The sequence below is a fragment of the Acanthochromis polyacanthus genome, chromosome 3 (assembly GCF_021347895.1).
Source record: "Acanthochromis polyacanthus isolate Apoly-LR-REF ecotype Palm Island chromosome 3, KAUST_Apoly_ChrSc, whole genome shotgun sequence".
In the NCBI taxonomy this organism is placed as follows: Eukaryota; Metazoa; Chordata; class Actinopteri; family Pomacentridae; genus Acanthochromis; species Acanthochromis polyacanthus.
This window is the reverse complement of record NC_067115.1, coordinates 31,395,375-31,421,081: the sequence shown is the minus strand read 5'-3', so window position 1 is coordinate 31,421,081 and position 25,707 is coordinate 31,395,375. Positions and strand designations below refer to the sequence as shown.

The 25,707-nt window shown below is 41.2% G+C and overlaps 1 protein-coding gene across 1 annotated transcript in view; it reads right to left on the bottom strand.

Moving 5' to 3' along the window:
* LOC110966075 (slit homolog 1 protein-like) overlaps window positions 1–25,707 on the bottom strand; it is a 113,350-nt gene that overhangs the window by 77,080 nt on the left and 10,563 nt on the right. The window contains exons 3-5 of the mRNA XM_022215319.2: window positions 7,853–7,924; window positions 5,712–5,783; window positions 5,529–5,600 (exon numbers count right to left, since the gene is read on the bottom strand). Coding sequence (XP_022071011.2) covers window positions 5,529–5,600; window positions 5,712–5,783; window positions 7,853–7,924 — 216 coding nt within the window. The remainder of the gene's footprint in view (window positions 1–5,528; window positions 5,601–5,711; window positions 5,784–7,852; window positions 7,925–25,707) is intronic.

Here is a 25,707-nt window from a genome sequence, read left to right as displayed (position 1 = left end):
AAAGTCACGTTTCTATAATTTACATATTTGAAACCTCCATGGATTTAAAATTCTTGTTAAAAATGTTTAAAAAAAACAACCTTGGAGGTGTCTTGTCAATAGTTAAACAGACGTCTCTGTGTGGGGAAAAAAAAAGAAGCTTTTCAGGCCAATTTTCAGTTGCAGTAATGGATGTGACCACAGAGGAAAACTGGCACGCTGTATCCAGATCAGCTCTATAAATACATCCACGATCCACAGTCAACAGCACACCTGCTGGAGCTCTGCACCGACTGGCTAACCACACAGTTCACCCCCAGGTCAAGGTGAGTGTGTGGGAGGCATCCAGCTACACTCCCATAATTCTTTGTCTCCCCTGGGCTAAAGGGAGGTGCTGTGAGGGGCACCCTGGTACACACTCAGACAGCCTCTGGGTATCATCAAAAACACAAAAGACTTACTGGGTGTGGAGTGAACCCTTCACACACCCACAGAGAGCCAACAAAAGACTGGAGAGAGAGAGAGAAAGAGAGAAGAGTGAAAAAAAATCAAGAAAAGTAAGGGAGTGAAGCGACATCACAACAGAGGTAGAAAGGAAAGAGAGTCACCTAAAACTGGATTTCAAATCTTGCTGTTAACATTTCCAAACAGTTTCCACAAATGAAGCTACAGCGTACTGTAGTAATGTGAACAGTCTGTAACTGTATCTCTACAATTTAAACAGACTCCCACAAAGCTAAGGTGGATTAGATGATGAAAGTGTAATTAACAATCGATTTCCTTTAATCAGTGGTTTTGCCAGCTGGTGCTGAGCTGGATCAGATGTGTGAGCTTCTAATGTACTATAAATACACTGAAGTAGTGGACTGCTTCCCTGAACTAAAGTTCATTTGGGTCCTATTTCTTAAGGGTCCACTCAGACTTGGATTCATCTGAATTGAAGTATGCGTTTTTCTTGTATTTAAATGCCAGTCTTACACACTCCTGTCCAAAAAAAAGTCGCCACCTGGATTTAACTAAGCAAATAGATAGGAGGCTTCCATTGGATAATTACTGCTGTGATGAATACGTTTCAGCGTTTCACATCGTGACTAGTGCCTACAGCCTGTGGGGGTTAAGGTTATGATCTGGGGTTGGTCAGTTTCAGCAATGTTCCCAAAGAGTGAGGTCAGCTGACTACCTGAATATACTGATTGACCAGGTCTTTACATCAGTGGAGTTTTTCTTCCCTGATGACATGGACATGTTCCAAGATGACGATGCCAGGATTCATGGGGCTCACATTGAGAATGAGTGGATCAGGGAGCATGAGACGTCATTTTCACACATGGATTGTCCTCCACAGAGTCCAGACCTCAGCCCCACTGAGAATCTTTGGGATGTTCTGGAGAAGACTTTGTCTCAACATCAATATAAGGTATTGGCAGAAAATTAATCCAACTCTAGACAGAAATAAATGCTGTGACATTGCAGAGGCTTATTGAAACGATGCCGTGGCGAATGAAGCTAAAGGTGGTCCAATGACATATTAAAGTGTATATCAGTATCACATCTATGATTTTCCCTTAATACTAATTTTTTTTTTTTTTTTTTTTTTGCATACCTAGATGGCATTTGATTGATCCAACAACTGAAAATGAAGAAGAGATAAAGGAAGATATTCCTATTTTTGTCCAAATCACCCTGGATAAGAGGATCAAACACATATGGCAGTGGAGAAAGACTAACCTGCTGCTTAGGCTGATAAAGTATGAGCAGTTGAATTAGTTTTGGCTATTCGTTGTGGTAATGGCTGGTTAGTCTGATGTGTACAGCAGTTCACTATATGGTTGTTGCTAGAGGTAGGGACCCGTACCCGTAGCCTGTGGACTACGGATACGGCACTTGCCATTTGCCAATCAGATACGCGAGATCTGGTCACGTGACTCCCGGTAGACGCTAGCGGTACGGACCCGTAGCATCGGTACTACAGGTACGGACCCTAAACCTGACCCTAACACTAACCTTAACCTTTGCTTACCTTTCAACAGTTTGCAGTGGTTAGCAGCTTCTTGACTCGTGAGACTCGCGTACGGGTCCGTATCTGTCTGGCAAATGGAAAGTGCCGTACCCGTAGCCCACAGGCTACGGGTACGGCACTACCTCACTATATAGTGGTCCCTAGATAGGGAGCAGGGAATGAGTGGATTACTTCAACAAAGCCCAAAATCCTACTTAAATGCAGAACAAACTGTGTTTTAATTGAGATTAAATCTGATGTTTTACTTTGCAGGGTTAAAACAACAATTTAAGGAACAAAGTGAGATTAGTTAAGAGTGGAATGTAGAGGAAGAGAAGCAAATAATTCTGTCGAAGACATAAAAAACCACACAAACAAAAGCAGCTGACAAACATAGTGTAGTGTGCCAGCCCGATCTCACGAGGATTCGTGAAACTGTTACGTAAATTTTTGTTTCGGTTTCGTGCGCACCAACACGATTTCGTCATGTTTTTCGTGCCGCTCACCACGAAATGCGCACCAATGTATTTTAAACGGCGGACTTTTCGTGCCACCCAGAACGTATTTCAAACGAATGTGTGTATTATATTTTTAATGTAAAACCATGGCGAATCCAACGCTATATTTTGCATGACATCGTCCCTAAACATAATCCTAACCATAAGCCGGTGGTACACTTACCAATTTGCATAGGAATTTCAAGAATGTCCGGCGGCCGGCGGCCGCAAACGCGATCACACAAGCAGTATACGCCGATGGACAGCTTAGATCGTCATGAATCCGCTGGTATAAACCACTTTCAGCTGTGATTACCACAGCGGGTTTCGTTGTGAGCAACACGAAAAACATTTCGTGGTGAGCGGCACGAAAAACATGACGAAATCGTGTTGGTGCGCACGAAAAAGAAACAAAAATTTACGTAACAGTTTCACGAATCCCCGTGAGACCGTGTTGAGTGTGCATGTGTACACTTGTTTTTGTGAAATATCAGGACACTTTTTTAGAATAACACATTTACAAAATTAGGACTAGTGGAAAAATGAGGGCATTTTTGAGGTTCACATTTTTCTGAAATCTTCGATGTCCTGAAAAAGCAGAATTTCACGAAAAAAGTGTGTTTATCATTGCTGCGCATCTTTTCGTGTGTGTGTGTGCGCGATTCCCAGGGACATCAGGCTTTATAGAGTCCATCAACACAGCAGGAGGAAAAGAAATCACTCCTGCTGGAGGAAGTGCTAATGGCTCTGCACTGCGAGTGTGTCAATTTCTCTCTGTGTGTGTGTGTGTGTGTGTGTGTGTGTGTGTGTGTGTGTGTGTGTGTGTGTGTGTGTGTGTGTGTGTGTGTGTGTGTGTGTGTGATCGAACATGCCAAGTCCATCTCGCCATTCCCTGATGGGAGCCAGAGTGTGAAATTGCCAAAACAGCGAACAGCAAATAATCAGGACAGACACACACAAACAAACACACACACTTTCTTTCACCATCCGTTACTCTCATACTTTCTCTTCACGTCTCCCTCACACATACGCACACCTGTTCATCCACATTTTCTCTGTAATTACTGGTATTTTTCATGGTTGTTATCCTCTTTCTTCTGTAGTCACAGGACAAGTAGAAGTGTCTCTTTGTATCTGCACATTTTCCGGTAACCTCTAAATCCATCACACGTGCACACACACAGGTACAGAAACCCATCGCTACCACAAATGGATCAATCATTGAAAGAAGTTAATTAGAGAGCTCTGTTATGTTTGGTTTTCTCTCTCCAGCAGTGTTTGTGTGTGTGTTTCCAGGCGTCTCCAGGCAGTAGCAGATACCTTCCCCATCCCACACTACAAACACACATTGGTAACAAAGACTTCTGAGTGTGTGTGTGTGTGTGTGTGTGTGTGACACATTTAGCCGCATAGTAACCAACTGTGTCCAGGCTTATTAAATACACACACGCGAAAAAAGCTCTTTGTGTGTATAAGTCAAATTAAAGCTCCACTCATCCTGCTGCTCCTGGGAGACTGTGCAAGTGATTTCTGCTGTCCAAAGGGAGACTATTTGCAGTTTTTTCTGGGTGAGAAAAATAGGTCAATTTCTGATCAGAAAACCAGCGAGTACACAGCCTGAAGCAGTGGAAAATGTTTCTGTTACAAATCTGTACATGTGATGGTTTATTACTCCAACCCAAAATAAAATTCCAGTGATTCAGAACTATCTACTATGCAGCGCAAATGACAAATGAACAGTTTTTTCTGGCTTATCAGTGGTTTTTGGCGGCTGACCCCTCACAATAATAAGCATGCTTTGTACAGTAAAGGCAATGAGTCTGTGTTTCTTTCACAAAATAATATAATGTTTGGGTAAATGAAATTTCACCTGACAAAACCGGTTAATTTTATTTCCGCTCTTAGCAGCTTCGTAGATGTGCAATGCTGTACATACAGGGTTTACTGTACTTTGGTAAGTGCCCAGTCAGAGAGTAGTCTGGGGTGTAGGAAGCTAAAAAACAAGAATTTGTATTTTTTACATGCTGGTACACCAATTAAATCCCATAGTACATACACACAGAAGATCTATCAGCTACAATGGCACTGAGAACTCAGCGCATGGCGACTTGAGAAAACAAAAGCAAATCAAGAAAACATCTTCACCAATTTGTCAGCACAGTCGCAATATTAAGGAATAAAACACAACCAAATAAAGAATGGCAAAAAAACACAAACTGTAACAGAAATGTATCAAGCGAGACATAAAAAGACAGAGCTGGGATGCACTTTTTGTTGCTGTTCTGACTCGTGAAGTTAATTTTCAGTTTGTTACTCCGTCAAGGAATGTGGCGGAGTTATGTGACGATAGACGTTGGTTTGTCTGTCTGGCTGTCTGTCAGCAACATCACTCAAAAATGGACTAATGGATTGGGATGAAATTTACAGAGAAGGTCAGTAATGACACAAGGACCAAGTGAGTAGATTTTGGCAGTGATACGGCTCATAGTCTGGATCCATAGATTTGTTAAATATCTCTGTATCATTGCGCGATAGCAGTCACTGTAACTATGACAAGAAATGAACACTACGTCGGCTGCCTGCGATCACATGATTGTGATCCCACTAGAAATCCACCACTGCGCTAAACATTCATTATTACAGTCTTGTTGCTCAGCCAAGGCACATCACATATTTTGGCATTTTCTTGTCAGTTTTAAAAGTGTTTACTTTCCTTGTCTAGGTTGTGAACTTACTGCAGAAGTTTTATATGACAACAAAATGCAGCAACTTAATTCGAGGGCAAATAATCAGAATCTCTAAACATTATATACTGAATGATTTTACATCTCAGCTGTCAACACCACCTGACCCAGTCTGTGAGAGAATTGATCAAATCTGATGAGTCATGATAACCAGATGTAATTCTAATCAAAATAATGTGTGAACCCCTGAGGTTTAGTGGATGTGGGACAAAGGCATTGGGAGGAGAACATGGTCTGGATATTCTATGTAAAACAGAGGATGCAGGGTAAAGGACAGAGAATATGTAAAGCTTTGGAGGCTGAACTTACAGTCGAGACAGGGCTTCATTCTTCTGGAAGAGCAGCTCTGGAAGTTGGCCGAGACGGTTTTTGTTGAGACGGCTGTAGGGGTAAAAAAAAAAGAAGAAGCAAAACCTAAAAATTATGCACACACAGCACATCAACTTAGTTGAAATGTTTCTTTTCCTTCTATGCAAATGTATGTGTCCTCACAGTCTTTCAAGCTCCTTCAGATCATCAAAAGCTCCTCTTTCAACGTTACTGATCTGGTTTTCCATCAGGTGACTGCAAGAAAAAAAAGCAAAGGAAAAAAATAACTCTACTTGAATGTTTACTTCAAAAGCAACATTCTAGTATGTACAAACTCTATCCCTACTAAAAAAATTGAATGTGTTTTGTCACAAACCGGCTCAGTGAATGTGACAAAGGAAGGGAGACCAGTCAGGTTTTCAAATACAAACACAATATTTTAATATATCTTAAGTAATTAAAGACAAAAGGGATGAGGTGTGACAAATGGTTACATCAGTAATGAGTGGAGTGCATGAGTGAGTGAAGATGTGTGTGTTGGTGTTGAGTGCAAAAGGAGAGACAGAGAAGAAGTGAGACCAGGTGAGCTTTTGTAGCCTCCTAAAGCTCTACCAGGTGCCACATATTAGTCTAACGACCCTCCCTTTCTGCCAGCTCCTGCAGGAGCTGATCACCTGCATGAGCAGAAAGGGAAGGGTCGTAACACCAGTAAACATTATTTAATCAGGTAAAATCCACTAATTATGGCACACAGGTAACATTAGTTTATCCATCCATTATCTACATGCCGCTTAATCTTCATTAGGGTCGCAGGGGGCTGTAGTCTATCCCAGCTGACTTAGGGTGAAGGCAGGAGACACCGGGACAGGTCACCAGTCTATCACAGGGCTACATACACTACTGTTCAAAAGTTTATTGTCACCCAGGCAATTTCATATTTTACATGAAAACTCACACTTTTATTCATGTGCTAACATAACTGTACAAGGGTTTTCTAATCATCAGTTAGCCTTTCAACACCATTAGCTAACACAATGTAGCATTAGAACACAGGAGTGATGGTTGCTGGAAATGTTCCTCTGTAACCCTATGGAGATATTCCATTAAAAATCAGCTGTTTCCAGCTACAATAGTCATTTACCACATTAACAATGTCTAAACTGTATTATTAATTCATTTAATGTTATCGTCATTGAAAAAAATGCTCTTCTTTAAAAATGAAGACATTTCTAAGTGACTCCCAACTTTAAAACAGTAGTGTAGAGAAACAAACAATCGCATTCACACCTACGGACAATTTAGAGTTACCAATTAACCTCAGTATGCTTTCGTGCTGCGGGAGGAAGCCAAAGAAAACTCATGTATGCACAGGGAGAACATGCAAACTCCATGCAGGAAGACGGGGACCCGAACCGGGGATCTTCTAGCTGCAAAGTGAAAGTGCTAACCACCGAGACACTGCACAGCCTAACATTATTTTAGCATTTGCTAAATAACATAAAACATCAGCAACATCACTTCATTAGTTAACGTTGACATTATGAGAAATGCTCTGCATTACGGCACAAATCATAACATCTTTCACTCTTCTATAATAATCAACAACAATTTGAATAATTCTAAAGACACAAATCCTGCTGGCGTCCATTGTTTGAGAAATACTCTCCACAGAGCTCTGCCTCATATACCACTGGTGTAACACTCAATGCCCTCCTGACAGCAACGAGCTGCAGGCTCCCAGCGGGCTGCTAATCTGTTTTGAGGCCTCCGGAGATGTCATTAGTTCCCAGCATGTCATCCTTTTAACACTCCACGTCCATCACTGACACAGTCCCAATCCTCAGGTTAACACAGGAAACTACTCCCACAGGGCACAGTGTTTCCAGGTCAAAAGGTCACAGATAACCCCCTCCATGTTGTAAATGTGACCGACACTGACACCAAACAAGCACCTCTGGGTGGCTCAGGTGTCGCCATTGAGCGAAAGCATCATTCTGTGCCCTCTGGCCTTCCATGACCCCACAGTTATGACACCCACATTCCCACCAGACCTAAAACTAGCAAAGAAATGTGGGAAAGAATCCCTTAATAAATACAGGCTGCCTCCCTGTCAACAGTGAGCCTGGCAGCAATTAAAGAAGGGTAGGGCTCGTTATCTCCTAGAAATGTTCAGTATATGTTTGGACACGTCCTAAATTACAACATTTAAAATAGAATTTATTCACCTCTTTATGTAGAACTGATGTGAATGCTGTTCTAGATATGACAAATACCTCACTTTCAGTCTGCATGCAACTGTATTTGTCAGTGTGGCTGTGACTCACAGGACTCTGAGGTGTTTGAGGCCAGAGAAGTCTGTCTTGGTGATGACTGTCAGGTTGTTCCCATTCAGGTCTCTAAAAAAACAAACAACAGATTAGAGAACATGAGTTGGAGCATGGGCAGAAAGGAGTCAACCTTGAATCTTCATGTCAACATTATAAACAGAACTGATTAAAATCACATTTTAAGAGCAGAAATTACTGAAAGTTCCTCCCAGCAAGCATGTAACTACAAAAACATCTGTTGTAACCATCATAGCTTGTATTATATATATATATATATATATATATATGAAATTGCAAGAGTGTGGTACACCTTTGTGCAAAATTTAGATTAGTGTAATTATTCAAGCTATTATTCATTCACTTTTGAAGTAATGTGTTCAATGACTACCAAGCTTTGGTGTTGTACATTGAAGTAATCATTCTGTGTAGAATTCTAGCATATTTCATTTCTGCACATCAAGCAAACCTGAGCTTTCTCCCCAACGCAGTTTCCCGTTTTTATCAGATATTCTAGGTGCCTTTTCACCGTTTTTGTAAAGTTACAACAGATACAAACAGAATAGAGGGACAAAGAGGTGGTAAAGATCAGTTTTGCTTATGAAGAAATATTCCATGTGACAAGGTGTCCAACTAGGATTAAAGCCTAAAATATTCCCAACAGTTACAAATGGCTACAGTCAAAGGTAGACTGAACACCCGGAGAGGTGAGACAGAATTGTTTAGAGGTTGTTCTGCACTCTCCATGCTTGTTTATGCACATTTTCAGACAGTTTCTCCAGATAGGCATTCGCAGTATTTCACTAGGTTGTGCAAAAAAGCAACAGAAATTGTTACATTTAGGAAAGACAGAATTTAAGGAAGATGTTGAAACTAGCTCATTTCTCAGCCTCATCGTTGCCTAAAGCTAACATGAATGCTTGCAATGCCGGTTTCATAAAGGTAATTGTTGGTCATAAGCTCCTAGTCTATCCAATGGACTGGAGTCTGTTCGAGCTGACTGGACGAGATGTGGGACAAACAGGTCACCAGTCCATTGCAGAGTTAATACAAAGAGACAGCTAAGCAGGCTCACATTCTCACATACAGCCAATTTAGAATCGCCAAATGACCTACTAGAGCTTAACAATGAATCCATTTTAACTCGCAACAATGCAATCAGCAAAAGTACAACAGCTGCAATTTAGACTATAAGTCATACAGCTGATGTGATCAAAGGTTTAAACTGTTGTGTGACTGATTTTACACATTCTTACCATCTATTATATATGGCAATCATACTTTCAATAGTCTTTCATGTGCTCCATCACGGTTTAATTGCAACAGGACTTTAAAGCATTTATGTTGCAAATTAAATCAGTCAGAAAAATCAAAATGGGTTATTTTCCCCAAATCTTTCAGCCCTGTACCCTGCCATGTCACTCATATACCCCTTTTCCACCATGCTGGTTCCAGTGCTAGTTTGGAGCCAGAGGCTGACTTAGCACCAGTTCTTTGTGTTTCCACCACCTAAACACTGGATCCAGGTCCTAAAAACAGGTGCTTAGCAAGCACCACCTCTTTGCTGGGCCAGAGTTAAGAACCAAGTACATCAGGGGCGGGGTTATCGTTCCCAACGATCAACGGCGGAAACACAGAAACGCCACTGTTAAACGGCCAAGTGAGTAGTAGTAGTAGTGTTTAGGATTTTGAAAACTGGTGAATATGGACACCAAATCCAAGCAGCAGGGGACTGAGGAGGAGACCCGGTGCTTCCTGGCACTGTGGTCTTCAACTGAAATTCAGTCGAAGTTAGAAGGAACCTCTCAAACCAAAAGATCCAGAGAGGCCCAGGAAAGCACAGAGCCCTCATGCACCAGCGGTCAGTGTTGACATGTGAACATTTGTCAGTGGAGGTGGTTTCATAGCTGCTCAATTGTCCAACATGCACTTCAATTGAAGTCTGAATGTAACCTGTGACTTCCAATTAGCCTAACACTGAATGAACATGGTTATCAATGAACTGTTTGTCTGCATCGTGGCTCCACATGGCATCTAAAAAAAATCTGACAGCGAGACTTCACAAAAATAGAAAAGGATACAGGAAGATGAGTGTCAAACTAAAGGTCAGTGGAAACAGATGCAGCAGTAATCAGGAGGAACAGAACGAGTCGCAGCACCACTAATCAGAGCTGCAGTGGTTGTCCTTCTTAAATTATGCTAGATACAGCGCACGATTTTCACAGCCATGCTCTGAAAAAGAGACGGGCACGTGCTCCAGGCTTGACACAGGGATCATCAATAGAAATTTGTAGTTTCAATGATGAACATCAGCCTCCACGAATAATGTCCAGAAACAAAACCTTGCTTGTCCTTTGACACAAACAAACCCTAATGTATGACTGTATCTCTGTGCTGTAGAGCGAATTATTTATACTCTTTGAAACTATTTCCATCCGATACACAGTGAAGAAAGTTTTCTAAAGAGTTCACTTCAAGGACAAGCTTTTTTTTAAACTGTAAATCAGCTTACATCAGCTAGAGCATCAAATTGTTTCTTCAAGATGCTTGTTCAGACGCACACTGTGAGATTCCTTCTGAAATGAGGCAGCTACTGTTTGACAAGAGTGTCATGTTCCTCCTCCACTCACGCTGGCATACTCTTCAGCTGCCCTTTTTCAGTTTACTCTGCTGCTGCATTCATGCCAAGCCAACCGAGCTAGACGATTCAGAGAAATGACTATTTTGTACACACACTTTAGGTATAAACTGTTGCCAGTGTGTGTTACCTGATACTGTACTTAGCCAGGCTCTCTATTCAGCACAGTTGTAGAGGCTGCTTTAAGAGGGAGGGGTTTAACCCTCTGACCTCATTGTCTACTTTGAGTGACAGCTGTGAAGAAAGAGAGGGATGATGTCACTCTTCCCACGAGGCTTTGTGGAAGGAGAAGTAAAACGAGATGTGTGCATGTACCTGTATGTGTGTGTGTGTTTGTGTGTGTGGTGTCATGTTGCTGTGCTACTGTAAAGGGTGGAGCACAGTCTGACCTTGTCCTGTCCTATAAAAGACAGAAGGAGAGAGTGGACACTATGGGTGTGTGAACCGGTTTTACAGAAGAAAAGCAAAGAAAACGCCTGGTGAAGTAGAAAAATAAAAACATGCATAATGTCCAAGTAGTGTTAAATTGCACTGGTAGACAAATTATTTTGGAAATTGTCTGCTTCAGAGATGAAATTAGCTGAGTCTTACACAAATGATAAAACTGATTATTGACTAATGTTTCCAAGATATTTAATTACAAAGTTTTATTATGTATATACTAGATGTACATAGGCTCCAGCACCCCCACGACCCTAGTGAGGATAAAGCGGTGTATAGAGAATGGATGGATGGATGGATAGATGTACATAAATCTTGTGTTTGAAAGAACACTTCTATCTAAAGCTTCCAAGTGCCACCCTGGCAAGGATTAAACAAAAGAAGTCTTAGGAAAATGCAAACTGAAACATCCCCTAAAACAGGGGTCCGGGGTCAGCATCATGGGGGGTCATTCGCGGGCCATGCCCCCCAAATGAGTTATTGTGCCCCCCATAGACATATATACGTAGACGCCTCATAGGCTGTCGAGAGACGTGCTTACAGCGCCGCCATCTTGAAACCGTGCCAGCGGAGGTAGCGGTGCATAGACATCTACGGAGGCAAGAGGTACTGCTGAATCTCAAAGTGGAATTATTGGCTGAATTTTGAACCGATTGCCAAACTGTTTGATTTTTTAGAAACGTCACACGTGTAGCTACTATACAAGGTGCTCGGATTTTTTTTACAATGCTGTTTTTGCCACTCAACACTTAAGCTACACACTATCTCCCTCTGACTCCAGCATAGTTATTTAAAGATGCCGGACTTCTGTTCAGCCTATGGATGCTCTAATGAGCGCTGTAAGGAGATTACTTGGGATTACTTTTCACATGTAAGATGTATGTAAGGAATAATATATTGTTAGCAGGTTGTCATAGCTAGAGTGAAATAAACGCTGACAAGACGGATAGAACCCCATCCACTCCGTGTCTGGCTTCTACCCATGATCTAACCAGCTCTCTACATCATCCTGTGTATTACACAGCTGCTTACCGGTGAAATAAATAATCTGAGACAAATTTTTGTTTAAAATTCGATGTTATGAATCTCGCGTTCCTAGCAACAGCCTGTTACAAAGAATAAAAACAGACTTACTGCAGTAATTGGTGGGTTAGAATACAGAATCTGATAGATCTAATAATAGCCCTGATTTATGATGGAATTATTTTGTTGTAGACAATTCTTTATCTCTGGCTACTTTTCTCACATGTTTAAGCTTTCCCAAAGAACGTGATTTATACACGTGATATAATAGTAATAGTAGTAGTAATAATAATAATAATGATAAAAATAATAGTAATAATAGCAGTAATAATAGTAATAATAATAATAATAACTGATATAACAGTAATATAATAGTAGTAGTAATAATAATAATAATAGAAGTAATAGTAATAATAATAATCATAATAATAATACCAGTAACTGTAATATAAAAATAATAAACAATAATCATGTAATATTATAGGAATATAATGATACGTATATGAATAGCAACAACAGTAATACAGTAGTAGTACAATAATACAAAAACAATAATTGTACTCCAATGCAGTGTAAAGCTGTAAATGTGAAGTCAATAAAAACCTGAGCACATCTAAACGTTTTCTGTTTTTTTTCCTATTTCTTTCTTTCTTTCTTTCTTTCTTTCTTTCTTTCTTTCTTTCTTTCTTTCTTTCTTTCTTTCTTTCTTTCTTTCTTTCTATCTATCTATCTATCTATCTATCTATCTATCTATCTATCTATCTAGCGTTTGTTACAAGCAAACCCCATCAAAATTGCTTGAGAATTGAGCGATTTATGACAACTTTAATTGTATAAGCACATCATTCCTCTATGGAAGTAATGCATTGTAGGAGCGAGTGGCCCCGATCCAAGATGGCGGCGCTGCAGGCACATCGCTCGAGTGGGCGGCTGCAGTCAATGAGGCGTCTACGTATAGATGTCTATGGTGCCCCCCTCCACTCACCCACAAGCAGGCCAAGCCTTTGTGCCAAACTTTGTTTTCAACTGATTACTTATATTTATATTATTGAACGTGAAATCATCCTTCGTAAACTGCATTAAAAAATAAAAAATAAAATAATAAAAAACGCACATTTGTTCGTTATATTTGCATCTTTTGCGTCAGATCTGATTGGTCCGGTGCTTGACCTGTGACCTACTGGTTTGATTTGTTGGTATTTCATCAAGAGAAAGCGTGGGTTATTTTTTCAGTGAGAGCAAGGCAGTGAGCTAATATCAAACATAAAACAAAGAACAGACAAAATGAAAGGAATGGATATGAGAAAGTGGTTACACGGTGCTGCGTCTTCTCGGCCACCTCCAGCTCCATGTATGGAAGAGGGCGCAAATGTACCCGGTCCCAGTGCCACTACCTCTCAAGAGCAAGAATCAGAGCCTCCTTGTGCTAACAGCAACGATGCACCTGCTAGCCTAAGAGCTACCTGTGGAAGAGCACCCATAGATGACCTTGGGACCGACCAGCCCAACCAAATTGTTTTACAGCAGTACCCTGCCAGTATTTTCAGCGGCAGGAAGCGTTCATTTGTTGCTGCTTGGTATCACAACCGAGGCTGGCTTGAATACAGTGTCAAAGCCAATGCAGCATTTTGTTTTTGTTGCCGGCAGTTTAGTGGCCACCGCATGCCTCAGGAACTGGATGCATTCGTGAGTGTGGGTTTTCGAAATTGGAAAAATGTAACAGAGAGAGATCAGGGATTTCATAAACACGAATCTTCAAAGGAGCATCTCTCTTGCTACACTCTGTGGAAGGAGCGGGAGAGGCGCATTGACGCTGAAAAGGAGATTTCAACACTTGTCAACGCGGACCAACTATGAAAGAACAGGTATTATGTCTCCTCTCTCATTGATGATGTGGGATTTCTGACAGAAAACCAGCTGCCTTTACGAGGGAAGATAGATGCTCTTGACAACATGTCGGAGGGAGGTAGTGGCCTTTTTCTCTCCTTACTGGACTATGCAATTAAAAAGGACCCGGATTTGGCAGCTGTTGTGAAGACAATTCCACGCAACGCCACATACACTTGCCACGACATACAAAATGAACTCATAAGCACCCTGAGCAGTGTGGTGACTGAGGCTATAGTGGAGGAGGTGGGGGACTCACATTACACTTTGAAAGTAGATGGAACCTTCGACCCCACAGGACGTGAGAATATTTCCATTGTCATCAGATTTGTAAATGAGTCATATGAAGTCACAGAGCGTCTGCTAACCGTAGCAACCGCTGAGAAGGGTGACACACAGACATTAACAGACACCGTTTTGGCAGAGCTAAATGGAGTTGGACTGGACACATCAAAAATTCTTAGCCAGGTATTTGATGGAGCTGCGCTGATGTCTGGGAAACATGGTGGCCTCCAGAAGATACTACAACAGAAGCTCGGTCGTGACATACCTTATGTACACTGTCTGAACCACCAGTTACACTTGGTGGTAGTACACGCAATGTCGGCAGAGACAGCTGTAGTGGATTTTTTTCATGTGTGTAATGCCCTTTACAAATTCTGCAAAAAGTCGATAGTTGCTGTGCACTACAAGGGTGTGCACCTTAAACGTCTGCTGGAACAGAGATCTACGGGACATCTCGCCACTGTGTCAGCCATCCTAAAATCCTTCAACGACCTGACATCCCTATTGACTGAGATTGATACTGTTTCAACCTTTGGTGCAGATGTATGGATTGAGGCTGTGGGCATGCTGCGCGAAATGACCGAGGCCAGCTTCTTGTTCATTGCTAACCTGGTGCACACAGTTCTTGCCCTGCTGGATCCACCAAACAAGCTTCTTCAGAGAGAGGACGCAGACTTGATGACAGGTTTAAGTATTGTGGCTAGTGCAACAGCTTGTGTTCGGAAACTCCGCTGTGACGAGGAGTTTAATAGCGTGTGGGATGCGGCCGTGACTGCGAGCGCTTCACTAAGACCCAGGACGCCCAAATGGAGACGCAAAGCTGCCGCCAATATGGACGAGTATTTCTTTGTGAGAACCACAGGACACAGGGATGTCAATGACAAAACAGAACTAAAGAGACTGTACTACAGCACTATTGATTCAGTACTTGGAGAAATGGACCACAGATTCAGCGAGCGCAACTCGGAGTTGGCCCGTGCGCTTGTTGCGCTAAACCCAGAAAGTGACACATTTCTGGACGTGAAGGCTGTGAAGCACATTATGGATTTGTCACAATCGCCTATTGTTGACACGGAGTATAAGGTGGCTAAACAGTTTTTCAGCTTACAAAAACAAACGCATCCAATTGAGGGGGACTGGACTGTATAGCATATCATCTCCAAGTACCACACGCATCTCACCGCAATGCCAAGTGTATTGACTGCTTTTAAACATGCATTAACATTTGGAGCCTCCACGGCCATGTGTGAGAACTCATTCTCCACCCTGAGAAACGTATTTTCGGACCACAGACGCGTAATGCTCCACAGAAGAAAGGCCCAGTTGGTTCAGCTGGCGTTTGAAAAGGACTTAACAAGAAAATGTACCAGTGAGTGGAAGGACGCGGTTCTTAGGAGGTTCAGCAGCAGTCGCCGCTTGCAGCTCGTCTAAAGGTGAGACTTGCACTTAATAGTGCCAGCCTTAGCTTTCATTATTACGCAAATGTGGAATGTTTGGGTTTGTTTGGGTATGAGAGAGGGAGAGAGGGATGTGTTGTTGTTTTTGCCGTTTGCGTACACAGTACAGTGCAGTGTGTGTGTGTGTGTGTGTGTGTGTGTGTGTGTGTGTGTGTGTGTGTGTGTGTGTGTGTGTGTGTGTGTGTGTGTTAGAGACTTTGCAGAATGCTGTGTAATTGAAACTGGTTTACTGTGATGTCAAACTAATATTAAGCATATATAACCAATTAAGCATATTAAACATCATATAATGAGTTCTTGGTCAGTAGTTTGTGCCCCCCCGCTGCTTCTCATATGCCCCTCAATTCGATCTGTTCTGCCGCCGACTCTGCAGGGGTTGGCAACCTGTGTCTCGCCAGCCAGATGTGGATCTTAGCTGACATTTCTTATCACGGTAAGTAATGAATAATTCTACTGACATTTTAAAGTAAAGCGTTACAGAAATCACAGCGTTAAAAATCTAAAACATGCTCATGCATTTTAATCCATCCATTTTCTACCACTACTGTTTAGAGTTGTAGGTGGCTGGAGCCAATCTGTCCTTTGTGGGATAGGAGGGTCCGACACCCAAACTCTATTTTTATTGGATAATGCGGTAGCCTACACAGGCAGTTGTGAGGTCAAGAAATAAACTTTTACTCCACAGCTGCAATGTCCTGGTGAAATCGCTCCCCATGCTCATCATTTACAGCCCCAAAGTTCAGTGGAAAAAAATCCAGATGGGAATGCAAGAAGTGTCTTTTCAGTGACATACTGCAGCCAAGCACCTGTAGGACTTCAGGAAGTTTGCCACCAGCTGCTTATAATTTGCAGTCTTGTTGTTTCCCTAAAATATTTTGCATCCACAATAAAGATGATATGCCTTTTTCACAACAGCAATTCTACTGCGCTTTTGTGATGCAAAGGTTACCTCACCTCAGATATAACAAAACTTATCTGCGTTGTTCACAGTTTCGAGGCATCTCTGGTTCCTCAGATAAAAAATATTAGGCAATTTGATAAAAGTATCACACACTGATAAAAGCTGCTACATATGATTTAGATCAATGCTCGTTATAGTTTATGAAAGTAACAAAGTGTATAATATGTCAAAGAGGGCGAGTTCTAGCAAAACATTAGCACAGATGAATATGTTCTACATTGCAGAAATGCTTTGAGTCAGAACATGTAGCTCAGACATATCCTTTCAATTAACAATCGCTCTGTCATTACTTTGTATAGAATTTCAATATTTGACTTACTACTGTATCTTGATAACTTGAGCCAACCATCACTTTTGACTTACTTTTGTAGTAACTGACAATAAGTTTAACTACTGTTATTCTGGAAATATTTTGTTTGTAGACCAGTGTTATCAGAATGTGTGCAATCACTGCTCTGACTGAATGCAGAATAAACACAACACAAGCAAGCAGAAACGTGTCAAAGCAAGTATATCAGGTATGAGACAGTATTTGAACCTAGTAACGCCACCACCCTGAAGATGCAGCAGGATCAGAGGGTAATGTAGAGAAACTTCACAAATTCAGAGATGCACAAACATAAGTTCCTCTTGGTAGGTGTGAATGTGATTGCTTGTCTATATGTGTAGCCCTGAGACAGACTGGCGACCTGTCCAGGGTGTCCCCTGCCTTCACCCGAGTCAGCTGGGATAGGCTCCAGCACCCCCCGCGACCCTAGTGAGGATAAAGCGGTGTATAGAGGATGGATGGATGAAGTTCCTCTTGTGCCTCCTGTCTGTAAGTGCTGAACAATATTTACTCAACCTAATAAACAACAAAATGAACATCATTCAACTATTTACTCAACCTGATTGAAATCAAACCGATTAAAGACTCAAACTTAACTGTTCACATAAATAAACTGATCTGATAAAATGTTTGTTTACATGCCCGAACATAACTTTTATTTGACATGCATTAAATGGTTCTTCCCACTGTAAAACTATAAAATCTAATCTGCTGGGAAAAGTGATAGCAGGAGTTTTTTAAACTTTACTAAGAAAACGGGATTCATTCAACAGAGGAAAATGGCCAAAATGGGAAAAATATTTGCATTTTTTCTGTCCTTTCTAATCAGACAGCAATCTCAGTGACACATAATTTTAATCAGGGGGGCCATGAAAGAGGAGGATCTTTACAGCTCATCAAGGACGGTAAACTCTTCCTCTGTCAAAACCAGGAGCCAGTGGGTGGAAGTAAGAAACGTACAAACAAGCGTTTACATGGTTAGTAGCTACTTATTGAACGGACTATGATGAGGTTCACAGCCTCCTACAGGTCAGTCTGTTCACATTGAGGTAGTTACCTAAGCCATTTCTATTCAGACTGGAATATTATTCTGATTATGAGTAGACTTTTCGGTCCATGTACACAGCTACTGGTGGATTTCCAGAGGGTGCATGCCATTAAAGCCAGTGTATCTAATTTAAACAAGAGCGTTGGTTATAGTTAAACTTCAGCGTTGCTTCGGGTCTTGCAGTTGTCTAAGAATGCATAGCCACAATGTGAATTAAACAACTGCCTTATTCTGTGCACATAAAGGCAGGTTGCTTCACTACACTATTAGAGCGGTGAAACAGTTTGAAGGTGAGAAAATTCCATGCCAGTGGGAAAAAAAAAGAAAAGATTTCTGTAGGCCTTAAAGGCTGAAGATGAAGGAGGAGGTCACTCTGAGAGCCGAGGGGGAAGCAGCAGAGGCAGGGGATTGGCTGCGTGAGAGGGAGGGAAGGATGGATGGAGACGGGTCGTGGCGGGGGGTCCAGAATCACTGCCTGGATGTGTGTGAAATCACCCTGACAGTTAAACTGCACAAGCGTCAGGAGGAAGAGCAACATACAGCGAGCAATGACCACAGTTTCGCACACTACGAGAACACGTATGGATGCTCAGAGACACGAAATATGAATCTAGTGCAGCCGCTAAATGCAAAAAAATGCGGATAAGATTTGTCTTCTTGTATTAGGAGAGGGAAAAAGACACGAGGGAAGAGACGAGCACAGATACGGCCCTGATGAGGCGTGGTTAATTGAGTTTTGTGCAGCATGGCGGGGTCAGGGGTCAGCTAAGCGACAGACTCCCCTCGAGTGGCGACTCTGCCAAACAATAGCTCATTAAAGCAGAACGCGTCTCACTCACACACACACACACACACACACACACACACACACACACACACACACACACACACAGTCTCAGAGGGCAGTGAGGCAGTTGATCCGCTCAGCGCTGCTCTCTACTGTTACATCCTACATGGAAGGAGAGCAGGAGGGGGGGCAGCTTAGTAATATGATGAGATAGAGGGACCATATAAAGCTGTACAGTAAGTAGAACTCATTTTGAATTGTTGAAGGGAAAGGCTGGCAATGTGTGAGTCTGTGTGAGTGCAGAACCAGGCGTTAGAGAATTTAGCACCTTTTCAACTACTGTAGTTTCCTTTACATTCCAGTCAAACATTTGAGAAAACCCCAATTTTTCAATTTTTTTTAAAACAGGAAATTATGCACGTTAATGTCTCATTGTTCTCTGAAATGAGCATATAACAAAAAAATAAACAAATGTAGTTCTAAAAAAATCAATTTAGAAACCAAAATGTATTCTAAACTTCTAAACACACACTCAATTGAATTTTCATGATATTCAAACCTGCAAAGATACTAAATAGGAAATCTGTCAAACATCACCACAAAGCACTTGCTGTCAACAGCTTCACTCGTATCTGATTTAAAAAAAAAAAAAAACCTTGAGAAACTAATTGAAAACACACACACACACTTCACTGTGGGACAGATCTGAGCAGCCATGTGGCCAGTTGATGCAGATGGGCAATTTTAATCTGCTCATCGATTGAACATCTGTGCAAGATGCAGGGACCAGCCAAGTATCCAGATACAGTCACACAGAGCATAAGCATAAAATCCTCCTTCCCACAAAGCCACACAGACAGAGGAAAGTACAGTCTCAACGGCTCTGAATAAACAGCCCTTCTCTGCTCCATCACCTGTTTACTAAACAGCACTGCTGCACAGTCCAATCCCAAACCTACAGCCGATCAGGTTTCTTTGACAAAAACTGTGGTGGAAAAGTGTATTTGTTTTGTTGAGGTCCAGCCTAAGAGCTGTCTGTAGAGACTGAAAACAAATCAAACTTTGTCTCTGTAAGTTTCTCTTTAAATGACGAATTGGTCTACTTCACTGAAGCCTGCACTGAGTTTGTTTTATTATTTCTGGAAAGTTTTAACCGCTGCGTACCAAATGTCTTCATCCATCTCCTTATATAATGACACATAGTGGCATGTTGAATGGTGTCTGAAGCCAAGCTCAGCTTGCAGCATTTCAGTGTTTCCTAAACTGGATTAACACTCGCCGTGTGACAGTCAAATGAGCGGGCACTGCAGTTCACAAGGGAAATCAATGTTAATTTCAATTCAAAGACATTTCAAAGATAAATATTTTCCAGCAATGACCTAAATTTCAGTAATTAAAATCCTCGATACGAGAGGATCCTTTGACATGGTGAAAATCCTGTTTGTTTCATTTTAGCATTGTACATTTGTAATGAATTTCAACTGCACTGAACAAAACAATAGAAAGTAAAGCAGTAATCCTGCATTTAGACCAGCAACAGCACTACGCTAAAAAGATGCAGATGTCCGAGTTGTGGGTTTGTGTTGCTTAAGCTACTGGAAAAACACAAAAAGCAACTGAGCTTCAGTTGAAGTAACATATTCATGTGTTTAAAGGCTTAACAGACTCACAGCTGTTTGTGATACAGGAGGTTTTCAACTCTACTATTCATATTTCATTGTAATAACTGTAAGGTAAATAATAAAAATACAGCATTTAGGTAGTAGCAGGAATGGGGAAGGGCGTGTTTCTGATCAGTCAACACAGTGTCTTACCGTGAAACATTGTCAAAACAAATAAATAAAAATAGAAATCAGAAAGCTGAGTCTGGTTAAAATTCTTCTGCTGCCAAAAGAAGGAGAGATCTGTGTTTTAGGGTCATAGACAGTGTCCTAAATCTCTGTAGTTGGTGGTGACTATGTCAGCTGGTCGTACACTACTGTTCAAAAGTTTGGGGTCACCCAGACAAATTCATGTTTTCCATGAAAGCTCACACTTTTATTCATGTAGTAACATAATTGCGCAAGGGTTTTCTAATCATCAATTAGCCTTCCAACACCATTAGCTAACACAATGTAGCATTAGAATACAGGAGTGATGGTTGCTGGAAATGTTCCTCTGTACCCCTATGGAGATATTCCATTAAAAATCAGCCGTTTCCAGCTAGAGTAGTCATTTATCACATAAACAATGTCTAGACTGGATTTCTGATTCATTTAATGTGATCTTAATTGAAAAAAATAGCTTTTATTTAAAAAAAAAAAAAGGACATTTCTAAATGACCCCAAACTTTTGAACGGTAGTGTAATTGATAGAGAGATATCAACTTTAACTGCCTCCTAAACTGCCACTTTTAGCTTGTTATTTCCATGCATCTGATTTCTGTCACTGGTTTGGCTTAAATTGACCCAACAGGCTGCAGTTCTATTGACTGACCCATCAGTTTAATCTCACATTGTGGGTATCTTAGTGTCAGTATTTGTGTAAACCAGAATTAAAATGGAATTACTGTCACCAGGGGAAACCAAAGTAAAGGAAAGAAAAAGAAGAAATCTAAGCTGAAAGAAACTACCCCAAACACTTCCCACTAACCCTTTTTTAGTGCAACCCTGGGTGGTTTATTTCTTTCTTTCTTTCTTCAGATGAGAACACAACAATCTGTTCAAGATGTGACTGAGCAGGAGGTTTCTCAGGTTGTGTCCAACCGGCCCTGCAGTGCTCCGTTTGGGCTGAGATCTGACCGTGACCTAGCCTAGCCGCGCTAGACCCATGTTCTGAAGGCATAAGGGTCTAGGGCCGCTCGACAGGGAGGGGGGCGGGCTAAAAGGTTGTCTATCAAATCACTCTGCAGCAATTGGGTAGGTATACAACCAATCAGCGCAACGAATAGGCCAACGTAGTTCCTAGAGCACCGGCAGATTGTGGCTAAGTCCCATTAGCTTCCCAACCAGCGGAGCCAACTGGTATATTAAGGATTTGCCATATCCCGTCGGCATAAGTCCAAATACGTCTTTCTTCTCAATGTAACACTTCAGTGCCGTCCTTTGTTTATCTTTCAAGTTGAATTTTAGCTTCAAATCTTTAAGGGCTGTGGCCAAAGCCGAGTCGAAAGATAACTGTTTATTGTGCGCCGGTTGTTTCTGTCAGAATCGTCGCGCCTCTGTCGTCACTTAGTTACGCCCGCCTTCTGATTCTACACTTCATGGTGATTGGTCCGGCCAGTTTTAGGAGCATCCAACCTCGAGCCTTATGGAGGGTAACTAGACCCACCCTGGCAGAGAATTAAATTCGTTGCCGTGGGTTGTCTAGCGCGGCTAGGCTAACCATGACCACTAGATCACCCAGATACTTACTACCAGATACATTAACTCTTAGATGCATAAGTGGGTCAAAAATGACCCGGTGAGGTTGCTTTCGTGCAATATCTTGGTAACAAAAAGTTTTTATCATTTCATATTCTAGCTATTCCTCAAATAACATGTTTCTGATATCTATCCATCATCTATACACCACTTAATCCTCACTAGGGTCGTGGGGTGCTGGAGTCTATCCCAGCTGAATTGAGGTGAAGGCAGGGGACACCCTGGACATCTCACCAGTCTGTCACAGGGCTACATATAGAGATACACACCCGCACACACATTTACACCTACAGACAATTTAGAATAATCAATTAACCTCAGCATATTTTTGGACTGTGGGAGGAAGCCGAAGAACCCGGAGAAAACCCACAGATGTACAGGGAGAACATGCAAACTCCATGCAGAAAGATCCCAGGAAGTCCGGGATGTGAACCGGGGATCTTCTAGCTACAAGGTGAATATGCTAACCACCAAACCACTTTGCAGCCCTGCTTCGGACATATTTCATTTAAATTTCTAAGTTGCCTTTATTACTTTTGAAGAAATTAATATTTTTGTATTACTACCCCAAGCTCTTTATCATTTATGATATCATACAAGAGGTGATGCACAAACTTGGAGGGACGGAGAGCAGCAACAGCTGGAGGAAAAGAGTGGAAAATGTCAACAAAATGGATGTTGACATTCTTCTATTGCTGTTCTGTGTAGTATTCTTCTTTTCAATTATTAAATTGTTCAAAATCTGTTATAAAGTGAATATTTCAAACATGATATCATTCTTGTGTGGACAAAAATATAATACAAACAATAATACAAATGATTATTCTTAACCAAAAATAACATAAAAACGCATTGATTCTCATTTTTTGTGTAGGGTCCAATCACTTGTGTGTCTAAGGGTTAAAGAAAGTGAGGCAGCTAATATTCTGCTGTTCAGAATAAAGCCATTTCCTGACACAAAACAAAACCAGACAGCTTTTATTGATAAATTACTAAGCCATGATTACTAAGTCAACACAAGACTGCACTGCAGATGTAAAAGCAATCTTGGTTTTCGCTGTCACCTCCCTTTTCCTCTCCCCTCCTCCTTCCCTCTCCCTCCCGTCCTCACCAGTTCTCCTGCTTCATCTTCACCTTCACTCTTCCCCTGACAACTTAAAACAACTCTTCCTTCCTGCTCCTGCTCCTCCATTCTCTGCCGTCTCTTTCTTCCTCCCGTTCTCTCTCTCCCCATCCCTCAGCTTTCTCCCCAGTCGCAGCATGGCGGATATGACTAATATTAACAGCCACACACACACATTCAGGCCTAATGACACTTCATTAGCGGCATCTTTCCCACTGAGGAGCCGCAGGGGAAATGGTTAGATGATTATAAGAGATGGGCAGACAGAGGCAGGCAGTGGGAAAAGCTGAGGTGGCAGTCACTGGTAATGAAACTGAGAAAGGAGAGAGAAGGGGGAAGGACTGGGAAGCGACAATGAAATAGAAAAACTAGCAAAAAGAATTTTACTGCAAATGTACAACTAAAAGTGATTTTACTGAATAATACCTGGTGTTTTGTGCCATGCAAACCTAGGCATATGTAGACCCACTGAATGTTTTGTTCAATTAACCATTAAAATGCTGCACAGAGGCAAATTTTGTTGGTGTTGCTTACAACCTTGAAAAATGACATTTTAAAAAGCTTTTCCACTTTCTCACAGTGATCCTAGAGTAGTCTGGACACTGGTTCAGGAAGAGGTGATATGGCTGAGTTAATCAGATGGAGCTTTTTCATGAATGGATGTGTCTAATTTTCCTTCAGTTAAACAAGCACAAAGCTGTATTTGGACCAAAAGAGGAGCGATTAAATGTCAGCAAACAGCTTCAGTTATTTAAGAAAAACACATGAGGCCTGAAATCTGGATGTAGTCATGGACTCAGACCTGACCTTTCAAAACCACATTAAGACCACTACAAAGACAGCTTACAATCACCTGGAGAACATTTCCAGGATTAGAGGGCTTTTGTCTCAGCAGGACCTGCGAAAACTGGTCCACATGCATTTATTTTCAGTCGATTAGATCACTGTAACAGTGTCTTTACAGGTCTGACTAAAAAGTCCTGTTATGGAAACAGGTGATTGTGTCCCACCTTCTTTCTGGGGAGGATTTCTTTTGAGCCTTTATATGGGGAGATGTTCAGCTGCTGCTGGTTTGAGAGCCTCTCCAGAACCCCAGCTGCCTGTCATCTCAGCTAATGAGGCTGGAGTTGAAGACCTGCACTCCAGCCTCTGTGCTCCCCACCTCCCGACCTCATTGGTCCACCACCCAGTTCCCTCCACCTTCAGCCAACCGGTCGGAGCCATCATTACACCTGGGGAGGATAAATCCTGCTACCAAACTCTCAATCGGGGCGGTTGGGATCTTGTGCGACCAGCTAGTCCTGGTGCCTCTTGAGTCGTGTTTTGTAGATTCTGTAGCCACTGAGGGGCGGCTACCCAGAAGTTAAGCTTCTGTTAGCAGCTGCCAATTTGATGAGAGATTCTGAAGTCTTGGTGAAGACTGCAACCTCTGTTAGAAGCTGATGAACTAAGTGAGAAGCTTCTTGTGTGTGTTTCGTAGCTACTGAGGGGTGGTGATTTGTGTGTTTCACTGGAGATGTGTGTTTTGAAGCACTAGTTTTATTTAGTTAATTCTGTGCACTAATCACTAGTTTGTGTGGTGGGTGTTGCTATTGTGTTTAGGTTCGGTTAAGAAGTTTAGTTGCTTTGCTTCTGTTTAGCTAGTTTAAAAACTCTGTTAGCCTTTGCTTGGTTTTATTTTGTTCTTTTGATTTAGGAACATCCACCAGTCTTATTTTTCTCTGATCACTTTTATGTTAAATTTTATGGAGCGATAGGAGTGCCAAATCAAAATATAAATAAATAAATAAATAAATGTGGAAATATAAAGAGAAATAAATAATTAAATAAATAAATGTGGAAATATAAAGAGAAATAAATAAATAAATAAATGTGGAAATATAAAGAGAAATAAATAAATAAATAAATAAATGTGGAAATATAAAGAGAAATAAATAATTAAATAAATAAATGTGGAAATATAAAGAGAAATAAATAAATAAATAAATCTGGAAATATAAAGAGAAATAAATAAATAAATAAATAAAAAGGAAAATTTTGTCTTTGCTTTTACCTTTTCTGTTTTTTCCTTTTATTTATTTATTTATTTATTTCTCTTTATATTTCCACATTTATTTATTTAATTATTTATTTCTCTTTATATTTCCACATTTATTTATTTCTCTTTATATTTCCACATTTATTTATTTATTTATTTATTTATTTATTTATTTATTTATTTATTTATTTATTTCCCTTTATATTTCCTCAGGTCCACCAAGAAAAGGAAAAATGCAAATCAGTTTGCTCTGGGCGGGGATTCTGAACACAGGAGTCCTGCCTGACCCCAGCTCCCAGCACGGCTGAAGTGAAACCATGTCACCGTTGAGCTTCGGCTGATTCTGCCACTGATAAGAAAATAAACATTAATTTACCGAATTAGCAGCGTCCTTTCAGTGTCTGATGGCAGAATCAGCCGAAGTTCCACGGTGACACG